The sequence below is a fragment of the Schistocerca piceifrons genome, chromosome 7 (genome assembly GCF_021461385.2).
Source record: "Schistocerca piceifrons isolate TAMUIC-IGC-003096 chromosome 7, iqSchPice1.1, whole genome shotgun sequence".
In the NCBI taxonomy this organism is placed as follows: Eukaryota; Metazoa; Arthropoda; class Insecta; order Orthoptera; family Acrididae; genus Schistocerca; species Schistocerca piceifrons.
This window is the reverse complement of record NC_060144.1, coordinates 386,989,372-387,016,644: the sequence shown is the minus strand read 5'-3', so window position 1 is coordinate 387,016,644 and position 27,273 is coordinate 386,989,372. Positions and strand designations below refer to the sequence as shown.

The 27,273-nt window shown below is 39.8% G+C and overlaps 1 protein-coding gene across 1 annotated transcript in view; it reads left to right on the top strand.

The window, feature by feature from the left end:
• LOC124805271 (serum response factor-binding protein 1) overlaps positions 1-22,908 on the top strand; it is a 36,409-nt gene extending 13,501 nt beyond the window's left edge. Inside the window, exons 2-6 of the mRNA XM_047265780.1 lie at positions 1,002-1,163; positions 1,250-1,321; positions 6,467-7,193; positions 22,468-22,659; positions 22,749-22,908. Of these exons, the coding sequence (XP_047121736.1) occupies positions 1,002-1,163; positions 1,250-1,321; positions 6,467-7,193; positions 22,468-22,659; positions 22,749-22,861 (1,266 nt within the window). The 3' untranslated portion in view covers positions 22,862-22,908. The remainder of the gene's footprint in view (positions 1-1,001; positions 1,164-1,249; positions 1,322-6,466; positions 7,194-22,467; positions 22,660-22,748) is intronic.
• The last annotated feature ends 4,365 nt before the right edge of the window (positions 22,909-27,273 follow it).

Below are 27,273 nucleotides of genomic sequence, written 5' to 3'. Positions count from 1 at the left end.
GAGATAAGCCTCTACATCCTTACATTTGCCTCTAGCCATCCCTGCTTAGCCATTTTGCACTTCCTGTCGATCTCATTTTTGAGACGTTTGTATTCCTTTTTGCCTGCTTCATTTACTGCATTTTTATATTTTCTCCTTTCATCAATTAAATTCAATATTTCTTCTGTTACCCAAGGTGTCTGCTAGCCCTCGCCTTTTAACCTACTTGATCCTCTGCTGCCTTCACTACTTCATCCCTCAAAGCTACCCATTCTTCTTCTACTGTATTTCTTTCCCCCATTCCTGTCAATTGTTCCTTTATGCTCTCCCTGATATTCTGTACAATCTCTGGTTCTTTCAGTTTATCCAGGTCCCATCTCCTTAAATTCCCACCTTTTTGCAGTTTCTTCAGTTTTAATCTACAGGTCATAACCAATAGATTGTGGTCAGAGTCCACATCTGCCCCTGGAAATGTCTTACAATTTAAAACCTGGTTCCTAAATCTCTGTCTTACCATTATATAATCTATCTGATACCTTTTAGTATCTCCAGGGTTCTTCCATGTATACAATCTTCTTTCATTATTCTTAAACCAAGTGTTAGCTATGAATATTTGGTACATCACTAATAAATACATCAACATGAGGCAACACATAGTGTGAGGGAATGGCCATTCACACAATGCAAGTGATTCATATTCCCCAGTGTATGTGTCTTTGGGTAAAAAATTTGTAGTTTGCTACCTTAGAGCTTACTCTGACAGGCTGCTTCCTTACGTGATGATGACTTATTGCCATCATCTGTATTGTACCTCGCTTAAATGCAACAAGTGGGTGGCCCAAAATAAATTTTAGCCATTTATCACTATGCATTATGTGCTTCAGTTGCTCTATCTGTGATTATTGTTTCTTCACATTTTTATTGTGTATGACATTGTAGTTTGTGGCTGCTAAGTGTGACTGTGTTTAACAGTTTGCAAATATTATTAATATTATCTAATATTATTGTTGTACTTAAAACAGATAGTGTCTATGAGACACAGTGTCAGGAAGGCCCAAGTGCACATTGTTCATAGACTGACCAGAGAAATTAACAAACTTAAGAATAGGAAAGGTAATGAAAAACAAGTTGAAAAGTGTAAAAGGAAAGCAGAAAGACTGATAGAAGAACTGCAAAATATAAAGGTTCGTCCAGTTTTATTTGAAATATGTGGCAAGGCCTGTAGTAGATATTATTGTCATTAATTCTTTTCTGTTTTCCCCCCATACAGAAACTTAAAGAAGATGATGTTTCGAAGTTTGCTATCAAAAATACTAGAGAACTACAAGAAATATTGACTGACGTAAGTGTGTTTAATCTGACATCCCGTTAGTACAAAGGTCCAGCAGTCCAGTAGAATTTGAATCTGTTTTGTTGGCCAAATAAGACTATATGAATACATTAAACACATTTCTTATTTTAAAATATGTGTAAAAATTGGTAAATATGTACAGTCACGTGATAAAGACTTCTCTGTTTCTTATCATGTTATTTATGCAGTGTATACAATACTTAAGTTTCCTTTTCTCTATTTGTCATATACGTTACAGAAAGTTATGAAAAGAAGACCAGAAACACTTTATCACTCATATCCTTTATAACTTCAAACAGTCCTTTCCCCTCTTCTAGCATGGTGTGAGTAGGTTCTAGATGTGTTGATTGCTTTTACTCACAGTATATGTATTTGTCATTGAGTTTATTGTAGATAATCCACTTCAGTACAAACGGAATGATGATGTATATAATTTCAATACCAGAAGGAAAAGTGACATTCATTACTCCACATTAAAGTTTTCTTTATTACAAAAAGAGGTGTACAGTGCTGCAATAGGTACAAATTTTTGATCAGTTATCCAGTGTTATAAAATGTTTCACATACAGCAGAGCAAAATTTGAAAACTAACTGAGAAAGTTTCTCTTTGACAACTCCTTTTATTCCGTAGAATTACTTTTATTATAGCATTGTGTAGAATTATTTTTATTATAGCATTGTGTAAAAAGGTGGTGGGTTATTTGCTACTAATTCACATCTGTCTATCTTTTTTTTAATGTTCAGAATGTATCTGCATGCACAAATTAATTTACAATGTGAATTTAAAGTGGCTTGTTCCACATCATTATGATACCTCGTGCAGAATGATCCATGGAACATGTAACTAACTAACTTCTCCTCCTCTCTTTTTTCATTCCTTCTAACATTTCTTATGTTTGTAACAAACCCTGTTACCAACTAAGTTGAAAAATCCTAAGATTTTTACTAGAACTGAAATGATGCTTTTGTTGTTTGCAAACATGACAAAATGATGAAGGTAGTTGCTACATCACATGCATTGGAGATAGTAGTTATATCTTTGAACTCAAATGTTCTGAAAATAAACTGTATACAGGGTGATTCGTGAAGTTATGCAAATATTTTAATATGTTGTTCTACATGCAACATTAAAGAAAATGTTTAGTTACGGAGCTACTTCTAATAAAAGATTTTGCCTGAAATTTAGCAAGTTTGCTAATATAAAGCCATCGCAAAACTGTACCAGGTTAAAATTAAGCACGACTTCTATTTATTTTTTTGTGATTGATTTGGTGAATCTAATAAAACATGTCCCAGGCATGTATCTGCAGTAGTTTTCCAGAACATCCAAAGAAGAAAAGATGTAATTTCGTAAAATTTTTATTTTGTTTACTACGTGAATTCATATTAAACAGGAAAAAATAAAGCTCAGTGTTACGGAAGTTGTACTGAGCACATACAATTCCACAATACATTCGCAATAGATGTTCAAAAATTTTTCCACCGAGTTCAATGCATTTAGCTGCATATGTATAAACAGATTTTGCTGCTCTTTTCAATTTCACAGGGTTGTTCTTAATTTCGTCTATTGCATTGAGAATGTGAGCAAGTAATGCTTCACATGTATTGACTTGTTCTCATCAACTATGTCTTTCATCCATCTCCATACACCAAAATCCATTGGTGTTAAATCGGCCAGTCTGGGTGGCCACAGACGTGTAGCACCACGACCAATCCATTTCAGAGGAAAATGTTCATTTAAATGTGTAGTAACAGTGTTGGTGAAATGTGTAGGTGTGCCGTAATGTTGAAAATGCATTTGCAATCGTGTAGCAAGTGGAACATCTTTGAGCAAGCGGGGAATTTCTTCTGGAAGGAATTGTAAGTACGACTCACCAGTTACACGTACTGGAAAAATGAATGGTCCAGAAAAGTGTGTGTTGATTGTATCACACCACACATTTATGCTAAATCACTGCTGGAAATTGCATTGCACTGTTGTATGTGGGTTTGCTTGAGACCATATGTGCTTGTTATGTAAATTGTTTATACCATCTCAAGTAAAGTGTGCCTCATCAGTAAATAAAATGTATTTGTGTAACTGCGGATTAGTATTTAGCCAGTTGCACAACTCCAAGCAAAGGGCAGGATCTCTCGGATGTAAATGGTGCACTTTTTGTTTATGATAATGATACAGATTACTGTACTTCAGTATACACCATACCTTAGATTGTGAAATGCCTAATCATTGAGCCCCCCGTCCGTGGTTCGAGTCCTCCCTCTGGCATGGGTGTGTGTGTTGTCCTTAACAAAAGTTAGTTTAAGTAGTGTGTAAGCTGTGGGGCCCGATGACCTCAGCAGTTTGGTCCCATAAGACCTTACCACAATTTTTTTTAATCATTGAGAGGTACGTCATGTACTGGTACCCAGGCTACATTGAACAATGTCCATAATATCCTCATCATCGTCTTCACGTATTGAGCACTCGTACTGATTATTAGAGAACCTGTCTCCCGTAACATTCCAAATACTCAGCTAATGGTTTGTGCATTCAAAATCATCTGAGTTGGATAACATATGCGATATTTGTTAACTGCAGCCGTAGCATCACCATCACATTTGCCACAAATAAATGCCATATTGGCATATTCCTGTCATAAATTTGAAAGGCATCCCCATTTCATAAATAATCAACAAACTACAACAGTTACTATGTGGTTTCACTTAAATACACTGTTGTTATTATGTTCTTTCACTGAAAAATACAGGAAACCAACTCGTTTCAAGGTTAGGAATGACTGAACAACTCGCTAACGGTTGCCGACAGTGACATAAATGTTTCTTCATTCTTAATGGAAAGTAAAAAAATTTACTTGTATAATAATCTTTACTTCTCTGGATATTCTGGAAAACTACTTCAGATACACATCTGGGACATGATTTGTTAGATTCGCCAGACCCATAACGGCAAAATAAATAGAAAACATGCTTTACTTTAACCTCGTACAGTTTTGCGATGGCTTCATGTTAGCAAAGTTGCTAAATTCCAGGCAAAAACTTTTATTAGCCATAACTCCATAACTAAACATTTCCAGACCTATGTTTACATGAACTTTTTCATTAGTTTTACTTGTAGAATAACATAATTAAAATATTTGCATAACTTCATGAATCATCCTGTATAAATAATCACAAAGAGAAGGGGGTACCTACCGAAGAGGATACCTGCAGCAGTAATGAAACATGCTCAAAAATCTTAGTAAAAATAATGCAGGGTGATTATTAAAACTTGTATCCTGGTTGATAAGTACGCCAAAGGTTTATGTTGTTGTTTGTAGTGGAGGATGTTGGAATAGAGCATCAGAGTGTAGTTTCAGCTCTCTGACATGCAGAAGTGTGTGCAAGTTGCGCTTGCGTGAGTGCGTGTGTGTATGTGTCTACTGCTGACAAAGGCCTTAATGGCCAAAAGCTATGATTGAGTGAATCTTTTTATTGTGTCTATCGTGACTCAGCATCTCCACTATATGGTGAGTAGCAACTTCCCTTCTCCCGTATTATTGCACCATACATGAATTTCATTGGAATAAATGTTAAGTAGTCTTGCTCAGCAAAAAATTCCTGGGATTGACCAGGAATCGAATTCCAGATCTTTGGATTTATAATCTCTCACTTTATCACTGAGCTACCAAGTCATAACTCGCAGTCAACACTAATGATACTTGGAGAAAAATGAAATATACTTAGTAACTGCTGTAGTGGGGAGTGATGTTTTCAAAGAATGACACCAAAGGAAGTAGTCCATGTATTAGTATCCTAATTTCATTGTACCATTGTTACCTATAAAATCAGTTATAAGCTTGCCAAGAGTCCATCAAGAGAAGATGAATTAAATACACTCTCACTCTGAAGGACTTTGTAATCTCACACTCATATGCAAACTGTTCATTGTGTTATCCTGAGCTGTGATGCTGCTCCACAGTTAATAATTCACGGAAGCATATAGCAAAATAATGGTTCAAATTCTGATTAATCTTTCTTGCCATTTTGAATGTTATTTGGAGGAGGAGGAGGCAAGTAATTGTAATTGCATTCCCCTGCCTGGAAAGAGACTACAGCAACCTAAATAACACAAAGCTTGGGATTATCCTGACTTCGAGGAGGAGGCAAGTAATTGTAATTGCATTCCTCTGCCTGGAAAGAGACTACAGCAACCTAAATAACACAAAGCTGGGGATTAACTCTTACATAGTATGCATAAGAATGTTCACTGTAAAAGTGCATGACAAGTAGTAATGTGCTACAAATAGGTTTCAGTATATTCAAATATAGGTAAATATTTTCTTTGAAAAGTCGTGTGTAATAAAGTAAACATTCAGCTACCAACAACAGCTGTTTAGTATAACTGTAAAGTAGCAGCATTTTACAAAGTAGCATTTTTTTAACTTCCTGGGTTTAATTTAGACGGCATATGCTTGACTAGCATTAAGCAGTGTAGTGATAATTTATTGTTAATACAGATTACATTTTTACAATGCACTTATCTCCACATCCATTCTTGATAGAATCAACAGAACATGTTGAGGGAAAGAATCAAATGAGGGACAGTAGCATGTGGCGCACACAGTACCGGTTAGAGATCAGTCTTTTGAATGGTTTGGTGCTGTTCTTCACCTTTTCCTGTGTTATATTGAGTCTTCATCTTTATATAATACTATACCAACATCTTCCTAGCAGATTAAAACTGTGTGCTGGGCCGAGGCTCGAACTTGGGACCTTTGCCTTTCGCGGGCAAGTGCTCTTCTGTAAAGTTTGGAAGGTAGGAGATGAGATATTGGCAGAAGTAAAGCTGTAAGGACAAGGATGGGTAGTGGGTCGTGCTTGGGTAGCTCAGAGGTAGTGCACTTGCCCACATTTAATGTCACCCCAGATAATCGATATGGGGTGTAACATGTAAATACATTTGCATTGTATTGTTGTACATTAGTTAACGATTAATTATTTATTTAGTAGTTATCCATATTCTTTTATGTAGTTCACAGCTAATTTACCAAATGTTTAATTTCATTGCAGATATAAGTATTTTTGTACAGGTGGGTTACTGCAGTCCTTTCAGTCGTAGTGAGCAACTTTTTTTCTGTTTCTCTCCTTGTGCAACAGCTGCAGTCATCCTGTCTTGAGCGTGCCCTTGGACGACTGGCTTGTCATCCTGATGTGGAGGCACATGTACGAAAACTACGATCTGAACCTGTTGACTGGGTAGCACTTCTAGATGATCTCGGATCTCAGACAAAAATGAAGAAAAAGAAGAACAAGAAGCAAAAGACAAAACAAAATGAAAATCTGCAAAAATATGAGCCTGGGAGGTTTGTCAGGATAAGGCATACTTCTAGCAGTGAAGACCTTACCTCTGATGTGGTAATTAGTGAGGAAATTGAGACATCAGATGAGGCAAAATGGGAACATAAAATTAAAAAACCTAATATATATCCAGATGCAGCTGTAGGTGTTAATATCTCAGTGAATAAAAATAAAAGTAAACCTAAAAATACCAATCCTGTGGCATCTGATGTCCCTCAGCATTCTGTAAAAAGGAAAAATGTCGCAAGTGAAGAAAATGTTTCATCTGGTGACAATAACAATTTCAGTGAATCATCAGATCAAGAGAGAGAACATTTGTCTGATGAAAGAGTCATAAGATCTGCTACCAGTGAAAACTTAAAATCATTACAGCCGGATCCTTTTTTCTTAACAGATGAAGGAGAATATTTAAGCAGTATTGTAAAAAGTGAAAGTGTACACAGTGAAGAACAGACTATGAAAAAACTTGGAAATTCTAGCAGCAGAGTGTCTACAAAATACCCCAAGATGAACAGAAATCAGAAAGGTACAGAAATTAGGGGCATACATATGGAATCCTGTATAATTACTAACTGGAATTTAATGCCCATATTGTTTTCTTTTGTTTAATTGAAGAAGAAATTCTTCTTACACATGTGAAAAAACACTGGTGGCATAATACCTGTCCATTGTCTTCATTATTGGCATGGGAATAGGGGAAGTAAATGAGACTCATCAGTGGTTTTGTAGGATTTGTAGTAGAGATAGGAAGATACTGGAACAGGAGGGGAAAATTGCCGCCCTTCAGGCCGAGTTAGACAAGGCCAGGGGAGATCTTGACAGGTTAAGGAGGGAGAAGGGTAAAGAGAGGTGGGAAGTGGCAACAGGAGGAACAGGCCTAGAACTTTGTCTTACAGCTTCATGGTAAATGTGGAAAATAGATTTGACCTGTTGCTTCAGTTAGAAACTGGTGAGCCTCAAGCAGTTGCAGGTGTAGACAGGGCACAACAAACTTTCAGCAGCAAATTGAAAAGTAAGAATGTAGGGAAATCAGTAAAGAGAAAGAAAGTGTTGTTGTTAGGTAGTTCCCATGGAAGAGGTGTTGGCCAACTTTTGCAGTATGAACTAGGATCAGAATACCAGGTCACCAATTTTTTTAAACCTAGTGCTTGTCTGGAGCAGATGACAGAGGATTTAGAATCACTTTGCTAAGATTTCATTAAGGAAGACACCATGGTTATAGTGGGTGGGCAGGTAACAGTATTGACAGAGATCCTGGGCACAGTATAGAGTGTGACCTGGCAAAGATTGCATCAGCATCGAAGCATACTAGTGTTGAGTTTGTATCTGTTCTTGGGCGCCATGACCGGCCTCATATGAACTCTTCTGTCAAGAGAGTTAATTTGGAGCTGGAACGGCTGCTTATGTCAGGTGCAGGGTCACACATTGGTGTGGTTCCTGTTGATTCTCTCAGCAGGTGGGATTATAGTAGGCATGGCCTTCACCTCAACAGGAAGGGGAAAGGTAAATTGTCTGGGGAAATAGCAGTAAAGTTAAAGGGGGGAGGCACTCTCATGAGTGGTAAAATATCAGTGGTTATAGGGTTCAGAAAAGACCCTTTTTTAGGGTAGGGAGGACAGAAAGAAAGCAAATTTTAAGAGAGGTTAGAACTGAGACAAACCTTCAGTTTGAGAAAGAAATCAAAAAACATAATTCCAGCTTATTACATCAGCATAAACAGCTATTGGTTAAGAATTTTCAACAGTCAACAGATATTTTAACTCTACCCAATTTTAACTCAGTTAATGTAAAATGTCAGCTATCTTTATTGCATCAAAATATTCGAGGACTGAGAAATAAAATTAATGAATTAACTATATGCATAGATGAATTAGAGTCTTCAAACCCAGCTGACATAATCTGCCTCTCTGAACATCATGTGACCGCTGGTATAGAACTTTTAAGTGTTACAGGGTTTCGGTTAGCATCTCACTTTTGTAGATCAGAAATGGAGAAAGGAGGAGTTGCCACATTCATCAGGAACTGTCATAAATTTAAGAACATAGCCATTCATACATTTTGCCTAGAACAGCATATGGAAGCATGTGCAACAGAAGTAGAATTTCACAAAAAATCCTTTATAATATTAAGTGTATATTGAGCACCTGCAGGCAACTTTAATCTGTTTGTAAACCACCTTGAAGCTGTACTGGCCCATTTAACAACCAAAAACAAAGAAATAGTGGTTGCTGGTGATTTCAATGTAGGTTTCCTTAAAGACTCTCCCAATAAGAACTTATTTGACTTAGTAGCACTGTCATTCAACTTAATTCCCACTGTAAAGTTCCCCACTAGGGTAGCCAATTGCTCACAAACAGCCATTGATAATATCTTTATAGAAAAGTCCAACGAACAAAATTATATTACAAAACCAATAGTCAATGGCCTCTCAGACCATGACATGCAGTTCCTTCTGTTAAATGTTGATACTGGACAGGATATAAAATTTGTTAAATCTGAGCTCAAGAGCGTAATCAATAAGCCAAAAGTTGATTATTTTAGGACACTCCTCAGAGACATTCACTGGACTGATGTTTACAGTGCTCATGGCATGAATGAAGAATATAACACTTTTGCTAATAAAGTGCTTACCTTATTCAAACACTGTTTTCCCCAAAAACTTACCAAGATTAGAGCAAAGTCTACAAAGAAGCCATGGATTACTCAAGGAATAGGGGTATCTTGCAATACAAAAAGAAAGCTGTATCTGTCAATCCGAAACAGTTTCGATGTTGATGCTGTAGCACATTACAAGAAATACTGCAAAATATTAAAGACCGTAATACGGACGTCAAAGCAAATATATTACAAGGAAAAGATAGTCATCAGATAACAAAATAAAGACATTATGGGATATAGTGGAGGAGACCAGTAGAACCAGACATGAAGAGGGACAAATAGCATTAAGAGTAAATGATACATTGGTGACAGATGTGTATAGTCTTGCAGAACTTTTTAACAAACATTTTATAACTGTTACTGAGAAGATGGGGTTGTCAGGTTCAGTAGATGCTGCTATGGAATACGTCAGACCAGACATTTCAAGTAACTTCCATAATATGAATTTGACCCTCACTACCCCAACAGAAATAATGTCCATCATAAAATCTTTAAAATCAAAAACATCTAGTGGGTATGATGAAATATCAACAAAGTTAATTAAAGAATGTGATTCTGAGCTAAGTAACATATTAAGCTATCTGTGTAATCAGTCGTTTATCAGTGGAATATTTCATGAATGCTTGAAATATGCTGAAGTTAAGCCACTGTTTAAGAAGGGAGATAAAGAAATAGCATCAAATTACCGTCCAATTTCATTGTTGCCAGCATTCTCAAAAATTTTAGAAAAAGTAATGTACAGTCGGCTTTATAACCATCGTATCTCAAATATCATACTGTCAAAGTCACAGTTTGGATTTCTAAAAGGTTCTGATATTGAGAAGGCTATCTACACTTACAGTGAAAATGTGCTTAATTCATTAGACAAGGCATTTGACTGTGTAAATCACAATATCCTTTTAAGTAAATTAAAATATTATAGTGTAACAGGAAATGCTGCAAAATGGTTCAAATCTTGTATCCCTGGCAGGAAACAAAGGGTGTTATTAGGAAAGAGACAGTATTAAACTATCAGGCATCATCCAACTGGAAACGAATTACATGTGGAGTCCCACAAGGTTCCATTTTAGGGCCCTTACTTTTTCTTGTGTAGATCAATGACCTTTCATCAGTAACATTACCAGATGCCAAGTTCGTTTTGTTTGCCAATGATACAAACATTGCAATAAATAGCAAATCAAGTGTAGTCTTAGAAAGATCAGCTAATAAAATAGTTGTGGACATTAATCACTGGCTCCTAGCCAATTCCTAGTCACTAGACTTTGAAAAAACACACTACATGCAGTTCAGAACTTGTAAGGGGTGTCCCACAGGTATATGTCTAACATACGATGACAAGAAGATAGAAGAAGTGGACAGTGTTAAATTCTTGGGATTACAGCTAGATAATACATTCAACTGGGAGGAGCACACCACAGAACTGCTGAAGTGTTTTAACAAATCTCTGTTTGCAATGCGAATTGTGTCAGACATAGGGAATATAAAAATGAAAAAGCAGGCATACTATGCTTACTTTCATTCCATAATGTCATATGGGATTATCGTTTGGGGTAATTCATCAAGCCAAGCTAAAGTTTTCCGGGCACAAAAACGTGCAGTAAGAGTTATATGTAGTGCGAACTCAAGAACATCCTGCAGGAGCCTGTTTAAGGAATTAGGGATACTAACTACTGCTCCCCAATATATTTATTCCTTAATGAAATTTGTCATTAAAAATATATCACTTTTTCAAACCAACAGCTCAATTCATGGAGTCAATACTAGAAATAAGAATAATCTTCACAAGGATTTAAAGTCACTTAGTCCTGTACGAAAAGGTGTGCATTATTCAGGAACACACATTTTCAATAACTTGCCAGCAGCCATAAAAAGCTTGACAACCAATGAAATTAACTTTAAGAGAAGTCTAAAGGATTTATTGGTGGCCAACTCCTTCTACTCCATTGATGAATTTCTCAGTGAAACCAACTGATTTGTGTATATATATATAAAAAAAAAACAAAGATGAAGCGACTTACCGAACGAAAGCGCTGGCAGGTCGATAGACACACAAACATACACACAAAATTCAAGCTTTCGCAACAAACTGTTGCCTCATCAGGAAAGATAGAAGGAGAGGGAAAGACAAAAGGATGTGGGTTTTAAGGGAGAGGGTAAGGAGTCATTCCAATCCCGGGAGCCGAAAGACTTACCTTAGGGGGAAAAAAGGACGGGTATACACTCGCACACACACACATATCCACCCACACATATACAGACACAGGCAGACATATTTAAAGACAAAGAGTTAGGGCAGAGATGTCAGTCGAGGCAGAAGTGCAGAGGCAAAGATGTTGTTGAATGACAGGTGAGGTATGAGTGGCGGCAACTTGAATTTAGCGGAGATTGAGGCCTGGTGGATAACGGGAAGAGAGGATATATTGAAGAGCAAGTTCCCATCTCCGGAGTTCGGATACGTTGGTGTTAGTGGGAAGTATCCAGATAACCCGGACGGTGTAACACTGTGCCAAGATGTGCTGGCCGTGCACCAAGGCATGTTTAGCCACAGGGTGATCCTCATTACCAACAAACACTGTCTGCCTGTGTCCATTCATGCGAATGGACAGTTTGTTACTGGTCATTCCCACATAGAATGCGTCACAGTGTAGGCAGTTCAGTTGGTAGATCACGTGGGTGCTTTCACACGTGGCTCTGCCTTTGATTGTGTACACCTTCCGGGTTACAGGACTGGAGTAGGTGGTGGTGGGAGGGTGCATGGGACAGGTTTTACACCAGGGGCGGTTACAAGGGTAGGAGCCAGAGGGTCGGGAAGGTGGTTTGGGGATTTCATACGGATGAACTAAGAGGTTACGAAGGTTAGGTGGACGGCGGAAAGACACTCTTGGTGGAGTGGGGAGGATTTCATGAAGGATGGATCTCATTTCAGGGTAGGATTTGAGGAAGTCGTATCCCTGCTGGAGAGCCACATTCAGAATCTGATCCAGTCCCAGAAAGTATCCTGTCACAAGTGGGGCACTTTTGTGGTTCTTCTGTGGGAGGTTCTGGGTTTGAGAGGATGAGGAAGTGGCTCTGGTTATTTGCTTCTGTACCAGGTCTGGAGGGTAGTTGCGGGATGCGAAAGCTGTTGTCGGGTTGTTGGTGTAATGGTTCAGGGATTCCGGACTGGAGCAGATTCGTTTGCCACGAAGACCTAGGCTGTAGGGAAGGGACCGTTTGATGTGGAATGGGTGGCAGCTGTCATAATGGAGGTACTGTTGCTTGTTGGTGGGTTTGATGTGGACGGACGTGTGAAGTTGGTCATTGGATAGGTGGAGGTCAACGTCAAGGAAAGTGGCATGGGGTTTGGAGTAGGACCAGGTGAATCTGATGGAACCAAAGGAGTTGAGGTTGGAGAGGAAATTCTGAAGTTCTTCTTCACTGTGAGTCCAGATCATGAAGATGTCATCAATAAATCTGTACCAAACTTTGGGTTGGCAGACCTGGGTAACCAAGAAGGCTTCCTCTAAGCGACGCATGAATAGGTTGGCATACGAGGGGGCCATCCTGGTACCCGTGGCTGTTCCCTTTAATTGTTGGTATGTCTGGCCTTCAGAAGTGAAGAAGTTGTGGGTCACGATGAAGCTGGCTAAGGTAATGAGGAATGAGGTTTTAGGTAGGGTGGCAGGTGATCGGCGTGAAAGGAAATGCTCCATTGCAGCGAGGCCCTGGACGTGCGGAATATTTGTGTATAAGGAAGTGGCATCAATGGTTACAAGGATGGTTTCCGGGGGTAACAGATTGGGTAAGGATTCCAGGCGTTCAAGGAAGTGGTTGGTGTCTTTGATGAAGGATGGGAGACTGCATGTAATGGGTTGAAGGTGTTGATCTACGTAGGCAGAGATACGTTCTGTGGGGGCTTGGTAACCAGCTACAATGGGGCGGCCAGGATGATTGGGTTTGTGGATTTTAGGAAGAAAGTAGAGGGTAGGGGTGCGGGGTGTCGGTGGGGTCAGGAGGTTGATGGTGTCAGGTGAAAGGTTTTGCAGGGGGCCTAAGGTTCTGAGGATTCCTTGAAGCTCCGCCTGGACATCGGGAATGGGGTTACCTTGGCAAACTTTGTATGTGGTGTTGTCTGAAAGCTGACGCCGTCCCTCAGCCACATACTCCCAACGATCAAGTACCACGGTCGTGGAACCCTTGTCCGCCGGAAGAATGACGATGGATCGGTCAGCCTTCAGATCACGGATAGCCTGGGCTTAAGCAGTGGTGATGTTGGGTGTAGGATTCAGATTTTTTAAGAAAGATTGAGATGCAAGGCTGGAAGTCAGAAATTCCTGGAAGGTTTGGAGAGGGTGATTTTGAGGAAGAGGAGGTGGGTCCCGCTGTGACGGAGGACGGAACTGTTCCAGGCAGGGTTCAATTTGGATGGTGTCTTGGGGAGTTGGATCATTAGGAGTAGGATTAAGATCATTTTTCTTCGTGGCATAGTGATATTTCCAGCAGAGAGTACGAGTGTAGGACAGTAAATCTTTGACGAGGGCTGTTTGGTTGAATCTGGGAGTGGGGCTGAAGGTGAGGCCTTTGGATACGACAGAGGTTTCGGATTGGGAGAGAGGTTTGGAGGAAAGGTTAACTACTGAATTAGGGTGTTGTGGTTCCAGATTGTGTTGATCGGAATTTTGAGGTTTTGGAGGGAGTGGAGCTGGAAGTGGGAGATTGAGTAGATGGGAGAGACTGGGTTTGTGTGCAATGAGAGGAGGTTGAGGTTTGCTGGAAAGGTTGTGAAGGGTGAGTGAGTTGCCTTTCCGGAGGTGGGAAACCAGGAGATTGGATAGTTTTTTGAGGTGGAGGGTGGCATGCTGTTCTAATTTACGGTTGGCCTGTAGGAGGATGCTCTGAACAGCCGGTGTGGATGTGGGGGAGGAAAGATTAAGGACTTTTATTAAGGATACGAGTTGACGGGTGTGTTCATTGGCTGAGTTGATGTGTAGGTGAAGGATTAGGTGGGTGAGGGCAATGGATTGTTCAGTTTGGAACTGGTATGGGGACTGATGGAAGGAAGGGTTGCAGCCAGAGATGGGAACTTTAAGTGTGAGCCAATGAACACACCCGTCAACTCCTATCCTTAATAAAAGTCCTTAATCTTTCCTCTCCCACATCCACACCGGCTGTTCAGAGCATCCTCCTACAGGCCAACCGTAAATTAGAACAGCATGCCACCCTCCACCTCAAAAAACTATCCAATCTCCTGGTTTCCCACCTCCGGAAAGGCAACTCACTCACCCTTCACAACCTTTCCAGCAAACCTCAACCTCCTCTCATTGCACACAAACCCAGTCTCTCCCATCTACTCAATCTCCCACTTCCAGCTCCACTCCCTCCAAAACCTCAAAATTCCGATCAACACAATCAGGTACCACAACACCCTAATTCAGTAGTTAACCTTTTCTCCAAACCTCTCTCCCAATCCGAAACCTCTGTCGTATCCAAAGGCCTCACCTTCAGCCCCACTCCCAGATTCAACCAAACAGCCCTCGTCAAAGATTTACTGTCTTACACTCGTACTCTCTGCTGGAAATATCACTTTGCCATGAAGAAAAATGATCCTAATCCTACTCCTAATGATCCAACTCCCCAAGACACCATCCAAATTGAACCCTGCCTGGAACAGTTCCGTCCTCCGTCACAGCGGGACCCACCTCCTCTTCCTCAAAATCACCCTCTCCAAACCTTCCAGGAATTTCTGATTTCCAGCCTTGCATCTCAATCCTTCTTAAAAAACCTGAATCCTACACCCAACATCACCACTGCTGAAACCCAGGCTATCCGTGCTCTGAAGGCTGACCGATCCATCGTCATTCTTCCGGCGAACAAGGGTTCCACGACCGTGGTACTTGATCGTCGGGAGTATGTGGCTGAGGGACTGCGTCAGCTTTCAGACAACACCACATACAAAGTTTGCCAAGGTAACTCCATTCCCGATGTCCAGGTGGAGCTTCAAGGAATCCTCAGAACCTTAGGCCCCCTGCAAAACCTTTCACCTGACTCCATCAACCTCCTGACCCCACCGACACCCCGCACCCCTACCTTCTACCTTCTTCCTAAAATCCACAAACCCAATCATCCTGGCCGCCCCATTGGAGCTGGTTACCAAGCCCCCACAGAACGCATCTCTGCCTACGTAGATCAACACCTTCAACCCATTACATGCAGTCTCCCATCCTTCATCAAAGACACCAACCACTTTCTCGAACGCCTGGAATCCTTACCCAATCTGTTACCCCCGGAAACCATCCTTGTAACCATTGATGCCACTTCCTTATACACAAATATTCCACACGTCCAGGGCCTCGCTGCGATGGAGCACTTCCTTTCATGCCGATCACCTGCCACCCTACCTAAAACCTCTTTCCTCATCACCTTAGCCAGCTTCATCCTGACCCACAACTTCTTCACTTTTGAAGGCCAGACATACCAACAATTAAAGGGAACAGCCATGGGTACCAGGATGGCCCCCTCGTACGCCAACCTATTCATGGGTCGCTTAGAGGAAGCCTTCTTGGTTACCCAGGCCTGCCAACCCAAAGTTTGGTACAGATTTATTGATGACATCTTCATGATCTGGACTCACAGTGAAGAAGAACTTCAGAATTTCCTCTCCAACCTCAACTCCTTTGGTTCCATCAGATTCACCTGGTCCTACTCCAAATCCCATGCCACTTTCCTTGACGTTGACCTCCACCTGTCCAATGGCCAGCTTCACACGTCCGTCCACATCAAACCCACCAACAAGCAACAGTACCTCCATTATGACAGCTGCCACCCATTCCACATCAAACGGTCCCTTCCCTACAGCCTAGGTCTTCGTGGCAAACGAATCTGCTCCAGTCCGGAATCCCTGAACCATTACACCAACAACCTGACAACAGCTTTCGCATCTCGCAACTACCCTCCCGACCTGGTACAGAAGCAAATAACCAGAGCCACTTCCTCATCCCCTTGAACCCAGAATCCCCCACAGAAGAACCACAAAAGTGCCCCACTTGTGACAGGCTACTTTCCGGGACTGGACCAGACTCTGAATGTGGCTCTCCAGCAGGGATACGACTTCCTCAAATCCTGCCCTGAAATGAGATCCATCCTTCATGAAATCCTCCCCACTCCACCAAGAGTGTCTTTCCGCCATCCACCTAACCTTCGTAACCTGTTAGTTCATCCCTATGAAATCCCCAAACCACCTTCCCGACCCTCTGGCTCCTACCCTTGTAACCGCCCCTGGTGTAAAACCTGTGCCATGCACCCTCCCACCACCACCTACTCCAGTCCTGTAACCCGGAAGGTGTACACGATCAAAGGCAGAGCCACGTGTGAGAGCACCCACGTGATCTACCAACTGACCTGCCTACACTGTGACGCATTCTATGTGGGAATGACCAGTAACAAACTGTCCATTCACATGAATGGACACAGGCAGACAGTGTTTGTTGGTAATGAGGATCACCCTGTGGCTAAACATGCCTTGGTGCACGGCCAGCACATCTTGGCACAGTGTTACACCATCCGGGTTATCTGGATACTTCCCACTAACACCAACGTATCCGAACTCCGGAGATGGGAATTTGCCCTTCAATATATCCTCTCTTCCCGTTATCACCAGGCCTCAATCTCTGCTAATTTCAAGTTGCCGCCACTCATACCTCACCTGTCATTCAACAACATCTTTGCCTCTGCACTTCTGCCTCGGCTGACATCTCTGCCCCAACTCTTTGTCTTCAAATATGTCTGCTTGTGTCTGTATATGTGTGGATGGATATGTGTGTGTGTGTGTGTGTGTGTGTGTGTGTGCGAGTGTATACCCGTCCTTTTTTCCCCCTAAGGTAAGTCTTTCCGCTCCCGGGATTGGAATGACTCCTTACCCTCTCCCTTAAAACCCACATCCTTTCGTCTTTCCCTCTGCTTCCCTCCTTCCTGATGAGGCAACAGTTTGTTGCGAAAGCTTGAATTTTGTGTGTATGTTTGTGTTTGTTTGTGTGTCTGTCGACCTGCCAGCACTTTCATTTGGTAAGTCACATCATCTTATTTCAGTGCAGTAATGTGTTCATTGTAAATGTGTGTGTGTGTGTGTGTGTGTGTGTGTGTGTGTGTGTGTGTGTGTGTGTGTGTATGTAAGTAAGTACAATCTAACTTCTGCACCTTTTCAGTGCAGTAATGTGTTAATTGTAAGTATTATAGTAGTTGTATTACATGTTTATTACCTAATAAATAAATAAATAAACTTTTTAATTTTAAATTCAGTGCATTTGTATTTGTAAAATGACTCTTTCATATAGTGTTCATTAAAAAATGACGATCATTCCACTTGGGACCTGTGGAATGTGACATTAGCTTATTTGTTTTAGTTGTAAATATTTGTAATGTATTGTTGTTTTTCTGACATGTTCCACATCCTGGAGGACCTCCTCACTATGCATCAATTGGAATGAAAGTAAATCTAATCTAATTATTAACAATTTCTGTTCTAAGCTCTTGATTGTTTGGAACCAATAACAAAAAAAAACAGTGTTATATGCCTACTCAGACTTTTTGGTGTGACACATATCACAAAATACAATATTAGGGTCAACTGAACCTATCGATACCAAATATGCCATAATGGTGTTGTTGCTTGTGGCATCATACAAGCACATACACAAAGAGAACAGAACACAGACAAAATTTTTGTGTTTATATATTTTTGTTGTAGTGTAGGTTTTGGTGGTAGGCTGATCTGTAATGTAGACCAATGTATAAGTTAGATTGAAAAGTGACAGTTTGGTTGTGAGTAGGTGAAACGAACAAATGCAAATACAAAATCTTACTTGTGGTGATATACTGATCTGTAGTGTAGCCCAAACCCTAAGTTAGATTGAAAGATGGCAGTTTGAATGTGAGTGGGCAAAGTGGTATTGAAGTGTCAGTTAATCCCAATATTGTAATCAACTGGCATTATATTAAATCACTTCACTTTTTGTTGGAATGATATGAAATTACATATTGTTTCAGATTTCCTGTGGCTTTCTAAAATTATGTTAGACAAGTATATGCTTGTCCAGGTTGGAATGTAACAATTTTATAAGAAGGAAAGTTGGTACTCACCATATAGCGGAGATGCTGAGTCGCAGATAGGCACAACAAAAAGACTCGCACAATTATAGCTTTTGGCCATTACGGCCTTCGTCAACATGTGTGTGTGTGTGTGTGTGTGTGTGTGTGTGTGTGTGTGTGTGTATTGTTGATGAAGGCCTTAATGGCCGAAAGCTGTAATTGTGTGAGGTTTTTTGTTGTGCCTATCTGCGACTCAGCATCTCCAATATATGGTGAGTCGAAACTTTCCTTCTCATAATATTGTTAAAATATATGCTTGTGGAAGTAGTACACTGTGTGTCTCGATTAGAGAAATCTAGAGAGAAGAGGAAGCAGCTAAAATTTAGTTTGTCTCTCTCTCTCTCTCTCTCTCTCTCTCTCTCTCTCTCTGTGTGTGTGTGTGTGTGTGTGTGTGTGTGTGTGTGTGTGTGTGTGTGTAAATGGGCTTTTCATAACAGTAACTTCAGAGAAAAATTAATTTTATATCCAGTGTTTATGATTGGTTTTGAAAGGTCAGTTAGTAATGGATAACGCTCTGTATATGTTATCTGTTCAGAATTGTCTGAAAGTACACATGAGAGCTTAAGATATGTGAGTTCACATACACCAAAAGATAGATTTTTGAATTGAAACTGTGACAGTATTTCCAAAAATCTAGCTGTCAAATCAGTGTCAAATGGTCAGAGTTAGGCACTTATCTGCAGCTTCACAACACAACTGTATATTCTGTAATGAAATATGTAGTAGATGATCATTCACAGCTCAAAAGGAATAATACTGGCCATAACATACGACACAAAATAAAAATAAATATGACTTTCCTTACACTTCCTTGAAGTTGAATTTGGCTCAAAACAGGGTTCAATTATTTTATGGCAAAACTTCTGATAACCTTCCCAATGATGTAAAATGTTAACAAATAGAAAAGATTTTTTATTGTAATGATACTAAAGTAAGAAGTGTAGTACACACTCTGGCTTTGTTAAAGTAATTTTCAGTGTTGTATGTATTCCATTATAAATAGACAGCAAGTACTGATGTGTGTGTGACACTCAACACCACAATATGTCATGCGAATAATCTGTAGAATAAGTAACTAACATTTTACAGATGAGAAGATATTATAAAGAAAGGAAATGAATACTTAACCCTGAGAAGTGCAATGTAAGACAATGCTCGACAATGCTTATTGCTGAAAGACACAAAAATTGGCTTTTAACTCTATTGCAATATTATATTTGAAGTTTTTATTAATTTATTGTTTTATGAGAAAGTAAGCAACTCAAGGTAACATGACAAAACAACATTGTTGGGAGGTTAGAAGGATCTGCACTGTAGTGAAGTGATCAATAAATTACAATCATCTCAAGAAGTAGACGCATACGGGATGACAAAATAATTTATCCTGAAAAAACAAAAGAACAGATCTCTGCCAAAAGCATTAATAATGTACAATAGCAACAAAGACGTTGGAAGCGATTACTTTGAAGTGGCATATGAGCAGTCTTGAACACATACTTTGTGATGTATTATATGACAAATAACTTTGTTTGATAGTCTTATGAACTGAGCAGTGGTAAAATGTTACAGTTACATCATGAGGAGCTGGGTTGAAGCCCTTGTGGAGCTCTACTGATAAATAGTTTTCTGTTGTTGTTCTAGATTACTCCTGATTTATCTTTGATTACTCCAGATTTATCTTGGAGGTCTTCAACAGTGAAGTCACAGCTTCTTCAAAGGCTGTCAGTGTCAAAGCTACAGTAGTAGTCTCTCTCTGAATGGTTTGACTGATAATGTATGCTGTATGTAGTTTGACATGTGTGCGTAAGAATCAAATTAGATATTCAGTGCATTGAACTTGTGTTGTATAGATTGCTGCTCTTTCTAAATGTTAAGTTGTGACTTTGAGTTGTACAAGTGCTACCTACCATTAATTGGTAGGTATAATCAGTATAATGTAGCTTGTTTTCCCATGGGAAGGCAGGCAGTTAGAAATGAGATTTAATAAATTAATTATGTTTGTATGAATTGGTCTTATTGACAGTTTTAGACAGTGAAAACATATTTTATATCATAATTGCAGTCAATTGTGAGGTTATTATTACTGAAATATTGTCCATACATGTGACTGACACATACATTTGTTCAGTGACTGCAGGATTAACTGTAGGCAATGACCACCTTTTGGGAGGCTTTAAGTTTGTGGTATTTTCATCTTAAATACCAGTATGTCAAAAAAAAAATTCTAGTTGTAACATTTTTTCCTATGGATCAGATTTGTGTGATTGTAATGATTTTTTTTTAAAAAATTGCACTTTCCTGTAACATCCATTTTATCTCTCTTGTATTGCGCACCACATTGTTTTGTATTTTCACTTAATACAAACTATATATATATATATATATATATATATATTTTACTAACATAGTACTGCAAAGTCTTGGAGGGAATACAACTAATGATAGGAATATTGTTAACTTAATAGTTGAGGTGTTGAGTGATTGTCAGACACATGGGAAAGATCGAAATTGCCCCTAAACTTCTGACTGATTAACAGAAACACACCATAAATACACTGAAGAGCCAAAGAAACTGGTACACCTGCCTAATATTGTGTAGGCCCCCCACAAGCACACAGAAGTCCCAAAAAATGACGTGGCATGGACTCAAACTAATGCCTGAAGCAGCGCACGAGGGAATTCCATGAATCCTGCATGGCTGTCCATAAATCCGTAAGAGTACAAGGAGGTGTAGATCTCTTCTGAACAGCATGTTGCAAGGCATCCCAGATATGCTCAATAATGTTCATGTCTGCGGAGTTTGGTGGCCAATAGTGTCTAAACTCAGAAGAATGTTCCTGGAGCCACTCTGTAGTAATTCTGGATGTGTGTTGTATTGTCCTGCTGGAATTGCCAAGTCCATTGGAATGTACAATGGACATGAATGGATGCAATTGATCAGACAGGATGCTTATGAATGTGTCAACTGTCTGTGTCATATCTAGAGGTATCAGGGGTCTCATATCACTCCAACTGCACACGCCCCACACTATTACAGAGCCTCCACCAGGTTGAACAGTACCCTGCTGACATGCAGGGTCCATGGATTCATGAGGTTGTCTCCATACCTGTACATGTCGATCTGCTTGGTATAATTTGAAAAGACTCTCATCCGACCAGGCAACATGTTTCCAGTCATCAACAGCCTAATGTCGGTGTTGACGGGCCTAGCAAGATGTGAAGCTTTGTGTCGTGCAGTCAACAAGCAGGCCTTTGGCTCTGAAATTCCATATCGATTATGCTTCGTTGAATGCTTCGCAAGCTCACACTTGTTGATGTCCCAGAATTGAAATCTGCAGCAATTTCCAGAAGGGTTGCACTTCTGTCATAGAACGATTCACTTCATTCGTCATTGATTCCATTCTTTCAGGATCTTTTTCTGGGCACAGCGATGTTGGAGATTTGATGTTCTACCGGTTTCCTGATATTCACATTACACTTGTGAAGTGGTCATACAGGAAAATCCCCACTTCATCGCTGCCTCAGAAATGCTGTGTCCCATCGGTCATGCGCCGACTATAACACCACTTCAAACTCACTTAAATCTTGATAACCTGCCATTGTAGCAGCAGTAACCGATCTAACAACTGCATCAGACACTTGTTGCCCATAGCGACATATTCTACTTGTTAACATCTCTCTGCATGTGAATACGCTTGCCTTTACCAGTTTCTTTTTCGCTTTAGTGTCTTTATGTACAGTTAAGCTACATTTCCCAGCCAGCTACAGTTCCCTGCACTGTAGTCTGAGTTCATTAGTCAATAAGCTCTAAGGAAAGACTCATCCAAATTCTTAACAATGATTTTGATATTTTTCAGTGCACATTGACTATTCAAGACCCCAGCTGTACAGTGGGTGGTTACCTGTGCTCCATCCTTTCTTCATTTATAAATTGTTTATGTAATCAGTCCTCATCTGGGACTACAAATGTAGGTTATATGCTATTATCATTAAACTAAACATGAGTATCATGTTTTCAGCCAAAAATGCCTTTAATGATGAGTTGCGAGGTCCAATGAGAGTGAAAGATGAATATAGACACATGAATGAGGGAAGAAGAACAGGAATGGAGAAAGAGAGGAAAAGATTCCAAGGGGAACCTCTCAAGAGAAAGCATACACTGAACACCCACATTAAGAGACAAAACACAGAACTGAAAACTAGCCAGAATGGTACGTCTGTTTAAATGCCTTATTTGTGTAGAGCTTTGAGATTTATTTTCTCTTGAATTTCTGTTTTTAACATGTTCTTTTAACTTCAGATGCAGGAGTATCACTACATCCATCTTGGGAGGCAAAAAAGAAAATGCAGCAGCAACAGCTGAATATTCATGCATTTCAAGGAAAGAAGATTAAATTTGATGATGATGAATGAAAATATGTGGAATGTTGTAACTAATAAAATATTTTATATAAAATGTTTTTGATACTTTGATGAGGTTAGGGTACTACTGGAAGTTTGATGACATATCATTATTTTACATATTTCAGATGTGGCAACAAGACAATATGAGGGTAAAGGAGAATTAATTGTAAAGAAAAGAAAGAATATCAGTTGAACAAACACATTTCTCTTAACTGTCTGAGTAGTGTACCAAGTGGAAGATCATTTTGTTTAATATGTAAAAAATAAGAGAAGTTTTCGCCTCTTGTGTCAGAGTTCCTCACTGTAGTAGACCAACATATTTGACATTGTTGAAAACAGTTATCAGTCTGTTGCTAAGTATTAATTATTTGCAAATGGACAGATTTTATGCAGCATGACAGTCAACAGTTATGTAACATTTGCATTACACTATGAGCACTGTGCCACACAGCAAGAGCTTCCAGAAATGTTATCGCCTGTAAACAGAGGAGCTGAAAGGATGCATTACACAAAAGGTAAAATGTACCCTCGCTTCCTCAAAAAAGCAAACTAAATTCTCATGTTTACCCATAGTAAGGTGTGATGTTTTTAGAAAGCTGAATTCTAAGGAAGTGGTCAGCAATGGATTGTTGAACAGCTATTTCCCCACACCACATGACTTGCACTAACACCTGCAGTGCACTGCGACCTGCTCATTGCCATGTACTTGTCCTTTAGGCCGCCAGTATCACAAAACTAGTCACTAGTTCTGCAACTGCCTTACAGGCACACCAGAAATCAGTTGCCCATTTCCTGGTTAGTAGTGAAGTACAGCAGGCGGCGATTTATGTCGATTCCGTTTGTCTGATAGTGTCAGACAGTTCATTTAGAATATTTGGTGATTTACTTAGTTTTTCAGAAGTGATGGATAAGCTTATTACACCGCAAGAAAATGTGCACAATACAAAGAGGAGGTATTTGCAGACTTGTAACGTAATTACAGCTTGTGTTAAAGAGTCAATACGCAAAGAACTGTTGGGTAATATTGCCAGCTCCAAAGAACTGCAATTTATACAAAAGTCAGACATGCCACAATAGTATGTATCAGAAAGGAGTGTGAAAATAAACCACATTGTTTACTGAAATCGCCAAGAGAGGGTGCTAAGAAACGATTGTTACAGACAGTTTTACAAAATTGGTAACTTGATAAATGCTGTTGGACTTTCAAAAAACAGTGTCAACATTATGCAAATTACTTACTGCTGTAAAACAGAAAATTCATTTTTCTTTGCAGAAAGCTGTTTTGCCGATGACACTGCATGAACTGAGATTTATCTGGAAGAGAAGTGTAGGTAAAAGGAAGATTTTGGTAGAGAGAACTGATGTAACTGACTGGTGATGCAAGTATTTTATGCAAGTAAGGAAGTTAAGTGAGCAAGACAAAGTTCTTTATATTGATGAAACTTGGGTGGAGAACAACATTAATAACAGAAAATGTCGACAGATTCGTGGACAGTTAATGGCAGAAACATAATTATTAGAATGAAATTTTCACTCTACAGCGGAGTGTGCGCTGATATGAAACTTCCTGGCAGAGCGCTTGCCCGCGAAAGGCAAAGGTCCCGAGTTCGAGTCTCTGTCTGGCACACAGTTTTAATCTGCCAGGAAGTAACATAATTATTGTTGTCTGTATAGGATCTGATACTGGTCTTGTGCCCCATAGGACTATCACAACAAAATGAACCTAAGAATTATTTTGGATTGGATTTAGACTGAAATAGTTATGAATCTGCCTCTCACCAGTACTACTGCTATGGACAGTGCTTCATATCACAATAAGTTTCATAACAAAGCTCCCAATTTGGCCCTTGAATAAAAGGGGGAAATAATTGAGTGGTTGTTAAAAAGTTATATGATTTCTGACTTGTCAGTGACAAAAACAATAATATTTCACTTAATTGTACAATTTAAGCAAAAAGACCAAGTATTTAAAATTAATAAAATATTTGAAACCCGAGAACGTACTGTGCTGCAGTTTCCACCATACAACCGCAGCCTTAATCCAGTTGAAGTGGCACGGGCAAAGCTTAAAAATGTTGTCAGAAGAAGAAAAATTTGCATTATGAAGTTACTACAGTTGGTGAAAGAAGGTGTGTAGTAATTTTGTGAGTTTTCTTTTTTTATTCCAAACCAATTTTCAGTAACTGAGAAAAAGCATATATTCTCACTTGCCCCCAATTGTTTCAGGTTTGAAAACTGTCACTCAGGATGAATGGATTGCATACTGCCTGCACATAGAGAAATTTGAAAAAGTGTGCTGGGTTCAGGATGGTGTTAAGAAGGAATAATGCAAGTAGATGCCATAATTATTCATTAGCAATTGGCGATGATCAAGACAGTGATATTGTTGAAGATGTCATATTTGGGCAATAAATAATAAATTTTTTTAAATATGTGTTTATGTTTTCAGACATTTCCATTTTCATACAGTCTACATTTTATTTTGGTATGAATGTACTACATGATGACAAAAGTATTATAAAATTTTCCAAGATAAATGCAGTCAAACTTGGTCCGAAGAAATAAACATTTTTATTATTGTTTGTACAAAACCAGCAATAATTCAAGAACTTTATACTCAAATTCATTAATTTTTTGCTAATAGAATGTGTTTCTGTTGTGTCAAACCTTTGCTGCTTATGAGACATGGCTCACCTGAATGGATTCCTTCACTAAATCTCTACCTCAGTTATTGTTCACCTGATAATAAGGAACATTGCGTAAAACATGTATACAATAGCTGTGCTGTACATTCTTAAAATTTCCTTCAAAAGATGCACTCTGGCTCTCAAGTTAAATGTAAAAAGTTTGAGACACAAGGTGCATCCAAATATTAAGGGAATTTTTATTTTTTTTTAAATAATTTTATTTACTGGTCTATATCAGTTTTACCCACTTCAAAATATTCTCCATTACATATCATACACTCATGTCAGCTCTTTCTCCAGTTCCTAGCACAGTTCTTTTACACTGTCTTTGAGGTAGCTTTTAGCCCTTTCAGCATATCATTTTCAATCTCACCTTTGCTTTTAAAATAACTGTCGAAGGTTTTATTTATTTTTGGATACATAAGAGTCACATGAGGTGAATATGGAGGCTAAGGCATCATTATAGTGTTGTTTTTGGCCAAACATTCATGAACATTGAAATAACTGTGAGCAGGTGCACTGTCATGGTGCAGAAAACTATGAATTGTTCCACCACAAATCCGGACCTTTTTCAGATTGTCTCAGTAGGATAGGGTGGTGGATAGTGAAGTGCTGCTGGGGAGCGTGCGAGGATGAGGTGGGGAGAGCATAGGGCAGCTATGTGCAGTCAGGAGGCTAGACAAATGGCAGGGGAGAAGTGGGGGGAGAGGTGTAGCAGTGAAAGAGAAGTAAAAAGACTGGGTGGAATGAGGGCTGTGTAGTGCTGGAATGGGAACAGGGAAGGGACTGGATGTGCGAGGACAATGACTAACAAAGGTCGAGGCCAGGAGGGCTACGGGAGCATGGTATATATTGCAGGGAAAGTCCCATCTGGGCTTTTCAGTAAAGCTGGTGTTGTTGGGAAGGATCCAAATGGCACAGGCTGTGAAGCAATCATTGAAAAGAAGGATGTCATGTTTGGCATCATACTCAGCAACAGGATGATCCATTTGTTTCTTGCCCACAGTTTTGTCAGTGGCCATTCATGCAGACACACAGCTTCTTGGTTGTCATGTCCAAATAGAATGCAGCATAGTAATTGCAGCTTGACTTGTGGATCACATGACTGATTCCACAGGTAGCCCTGCTTTTGATAAGATAGGTGATGTTTGTGGCCGGACTGGAGTAGGTGGTGATGGGAGGATGTATGAGACAGGTCTTGCATCTACGTCTATTACAGGATTATGAGCCATGAGGTAAGGGGTTGGGAGCAGGGGTTGTGTAGGGATGGATGAGTATATTGTGTAGGTTCGGTGGGTGGCGGAATACCACTGTGGGACGAGTGGGAAGGATAGTGTGCAGGATATTTATCATTTCAGGGCATGATGAGAGGTAGTCGAAACTCAGGCAGAGAATGTAATTCAGTTGCTCCAGTCCTGGGTGGTACTGAGTTATGAGGGGGAATGCTCCTTTGTGGCTGGGCGATGGGACTTCGGGAGATGGAGGGAGACTGGAAAGATAAGGCACAGGAGATTTGTTTTTATACAAGGTTGGGAGCATAATTGCGGTCTGTGAAGGCTTCAGAGAGACCCTTGGTATATTTTAAGAGGGTCTGCTCATCACTGCAGATGTGACGACCACGGGTGGCTGGGCTGTATGGAAGGGACTTCTGGTGTGGAACAGGTGGCAGCTGTCGAAGTGGAGGTATTGCGGGTGGTTAGTAGGTTTGATATGGACGGAGGTACTGATGTAGCC